Below are 4,327 nucleotides of genomic sequence, written 5' to 3'. Positions count from 1 at the left end.
AAAGAAGAGCACACATTCACTCTTTGCGCTCGATTAGACCAGGAAAGTTTGTGAGAAACCTGTTGACCCAATTTGCTGACACGCAGGTGTCGATGAATGGTTGAATGACCAAATCCAAGCTTCTCTGCTCGTTCCTTAACAGTTATGATGGGATTTTGTCCCATCAGGGTTTGCAGGTCGTCCCCAGTGGAGATCTACAGATCTAGGACGAGACTCGTCTTCGAGGCTGTAGTTTCAGGCTCGGAATTTCTGGAACCACCACCATTGACACTGGCTTACGCTTATTGTCCGATTCCTTCGGCTCCATTTGAACGTAGAGCGACAACAACTTAATTACATATTGCAAAATATTTTGCCCGACGCTCTAACCATCCGGCCAACCCAACACCATGCTGATATTGATGATGGCGTTGATGATGATGATAATGATTACCATCATCTTGATAATCATCACCGACGTGTGGCGATGGTTGTGGTAATAATGATGATGATGATGGTGATGAAAATTGACTTTGCAACCCTTAATGAAATACTTACTAATAAACATGTTTTTCAAACATAGGCACGTGACCAGAAATTTGGGTCGGGAGTGAGGGATTAGTCGATGGTAAAGACGCTAGTATTTGACTGGTACTTTTTTATTTATTTATTTCTGCACCCCCACCCCACCCATCACCACCACGAGAAAAGAAAGAGAAAATGAAACGCAAAATTGACCTCGGCCGGATTTGAACACAGAACAATCGGTGAATCTCACTGCCGATGACGACGACGACGATGATGATGTCGATGATGATGATGATGACTTGTAATTGAGTAGACTAGTAGAAAACACATGACAACGACGACGTGTGGCGATGGTTGTGGTAATAATAATAATGATGATGATGATGATGACAATGGTGGTGGTGATGATGATGGTGGATTACGATGACGAATGTATTATAAAGTAGTAAACATGGCCTAATTTAATTTTACGCTGTTGAAGAAACTGCACGCATTTTCAATAATGTGGTTGTTATTGTTTACACAGTGCTCGACCAATCAGAAATTACCGTCACAAAATCTGTCCAATCAAAAAGAAATACACACCTACTTTTTTCTTCGTTGTATCTCACCCAATTTCTTCTTCCTTACCATTCTTTTTTTTTCTTTCTTTCTTTCCGTTAGTCCCTCCATCCATTCATCTATCTATCTTTCTATCTGTCTATCGTCGCCTGATAGTTTATATAAAAGGCCCACTGCTCGATAAACAAATCGCACTTCTGATGTGAAGGAAAAACTTTCGTTCTCAGCTTGAAGAAAGAATTGAAACAACGAAAACAACAACAACAACAACAACAATAGCAACAGTAACTATCGCAAATTGATCATAATGACTGCTGCATTGGACAGCAATATTATGTCTCCGTTTATAAGGGAGAAACTGGTTTATAACCACGACGCGGCCAAAGAAAACCATTCCTTCAGGAACTTTGACAAATGTGATTCCGATTCGCAGGTGTACAACACCTACAAGCAAATGCACACGTTTCAAACTGTCGACTTTGTGAAAGAATCCCACGGACGATGGACCAGATTCGATCATGTTGAAATGTCTATAATGGAAGCTCTGGAAATGTTAAACAACTTGGTGGATGAATCCGACCCGGACATCGATCTCAGTAACTCTTTCCATGCGTTTCAAACGGCAGAAGGAATACGTAAAGAGTACCCCGACGAAGACTGGTTTCAGTTGACGGGACTCATACACGACCTAGGTAAAGTTATGGCCCTCTGGGGTGCACCGCAGTGGTCGGTGGTCGGCGACACCTACCCGGTCGGCTGTAGACCAGCTCCTTCGGTCGTTTATGCCGACAGTACTTTCAACGACAACCGCGATTTTAACAACCCGAAATTCAACACGAAACTCGGTATTTACGAAGAACACTGTGGTCTGAGTAAGGTACTCATGTCTTGGGGCCACGATGAGTACATGTACCAAGTACTGAAACACAACACTTGTTACCTACCCGAGGAAGCTCTCTGTGTCATTCGATACCATTCTTTCTACCCATGGCACACCTGTAATGATTATGGTTACCTGTGTGACAACAAAGATCAAGAAATGTTGAAATGGGTTCAAAATTTCAACCCGTTCGATTTGTATACCAAATCACCCGTCATTCCGGACGTTGACGAAATCCGACCACATTACGAAAAATTGATTGAAAAATATATCCCGGGTAAATTAAAATGGTAAAAAAACATTTTTTTTTTAAAGAAAAAGAAACAGATTTTCTAATGAATTATTATAACAAATGAAATTGCTCAACTATTTTGTTGTAAATATATTCAAAAACTGTATTCTTGGTCGCAAGCGGGGTGGAAAATTTAATAAGACAACCTAGGAACAACAAAGATCCGAGTGAACAACTGAAAGTGAATTTAATGGGAAATTTGAAAGGAGATAAAGATGGATAAAAATTGTGTTTTAAATGTATTTAAAAAGGCAAGATATAAAGCGAAATTCAAGTAAGATTTTAAAAGGAAAAAAAAAAAAAAACGGTAAAAGATGAACTGCAAAATGTCTGCGACCCCTGCGATGCACTTTTATTGTAAAAAAAAAACAAAAAAAAAACAAAACAAACAGAAGGCCTTACAATGGGAAAGCGATCATTAGAAGGATGTTATGAAAGAGGGAAATGATAATTATTGCGTTGATGTTCATGATGATGATGCTGGGAGTGGTTGTGTTGGTGTTAGTGTTGGCAGTAGTCGTGGTCTTGATTGGATTGGTTTTGATATTTAAGTGGGTTTATTTTATTTTTTAATTATCTTTTGAGAGTGGTCTGATTATACACATTGCTATGACATCGTGCTAACGTGTGCGTGTGTGTGTATGTACAACATATATAACACATATATGCATATATAGTGTGTACATGTATGTATATAGTACATGTTGCTTAATTGTATATATGTACATATATTGTATATAAGTGTATGTACATACATATATATATATTTGTTATCCATATTTACAGTTGAAAAGATCTCAAGGATCGAAACCAGTACTGAAATGTTTTTTATAAAAGTATTTTAGCATCTTCTACCTTGTCTTTTTTCCATATATATATATATGTATATATTGTATGTGAATCAATGTATATATATATATATATATATATAAATGTATGCGTGTGTATGTATGTGTATATATGAAAGAGCGGTACGTCATTGGATGTTAATGCATATATATATATGTATATGTGAGCGACAGCTCAAGTGAGTGTGTATAAATATTGCTATAAAGCGTAGGCTGATGTAACGCGTGTATGCTTCAAAGTGGGGCTTTTTTATTTTTTTATTTTTTATACCAATTCTACATTTTTCAATTTGTAAATATCTCAAATATATACATTTCCTTTTATACAACGGCTTTCCAAAAACTTTCATTTGCCTCCGCAGCACTCTCCCCCCCCCACACACACGTTAACAAATCCATCAGGTGGGAAACTAAAAAAGAAAATTCTTGAAAATAAAAAACGATTGTGTGTATATATATATATATATATATATATATATACATACACCAACACACACATAACTATATCTTTTGTTGAACCAGCTGATGTTAATGCGTTCGGTGATACAGGTTCATGAAAACTTACGCCCCATCTCAATATATATATATATATATATATATATATAAAATTGTTGACAAGTTCTCTCTCCCTCTCGATGTGTATGTACATGTGTATATAGTGTATATATGTCCAGCATATGTGCGTGTGCATACATAGACATACACGTATATGTACAGACACACATGCTGACGTGTTATAAGTGTATATATATATATATATATACACACATGCACACGTACACACACACACTTGCGCGCGCACATACACCTATGCATTCATGTATTGGAGAAGGCCCGAATCAAAGTGCGCGTGACCCGTTTCAACATGTCGAGTTTGTTAACGTTTCTCATGACTACAACATTGAACGTGTGCAAATATGCGGAATCCGTAAAAAATAAAGAAGGAAATCCATTTGTTGTGAGATGTACTTTGTTTTTTGAAAACTTAACGTTTCAACACTTAAAACTATATTGCTATACATGCCCGACTAACTTTCTGTTTAAATATCTTATTATAACCCCTCCCCCTCTCTATCTATCTATCTATCTATCTATCTATCTATCTATCTATCTATCTATCTATCTATCTATCTCTCTGTTTGTCTGTCTACTTATCTGTCTAGCTGTTGTTTGTCTACACACTTGAATATGTTAATACTTAAACACACGCATATGTGTGTGCGTGTGTGTATTCACTCA

At 37.0% G+C, this 4,327-nt stretch overlaps 1 protein-coding gene across 1 annotated transcript; it reads left to right on the top strand.

Annotated features, from left to right (window-relative positions):
• Positions 1 to 1,147: 1,147 nt before the first annotated feature.
• On the top strand, positions 1,148 to 4,045 carry LOC106870030 (inositol oxygenase). The gene has a single exon (XM_014915996.2). The coding sequence runs from the start codon at positions 1,376 to 1,378 to the stop codon at positions 2,240 to 2,242; it is 867 nt and encodes a 288-aa protein (XP_014771482.1). The 5' UTR covers positions 1,148 to 1,375; the 3' UTR covers positions 2,243 to 4,045.
• Positions 4,046 to 4,327: the final 282 nt, after the last annotated feature.

Source organism: Octopus bimaculoides, chromosome 18 (assembly GCF_001194135.2).
Source record: "Octopus bimaculoides isolate UCB-OBI-ISO-001 chromosome 18, ASM119413v2, whole genome shotgun sequence".
Lineage (NCBI taxonomy): Eukaryota > Metazoa > Mollusca > Cephalopoda > Octopoda > Octopodidae > Octopus > Octopus bimaculoides.
This window is presented reverse-complemented; position numbering and strand designations above follow the sequence as displayed.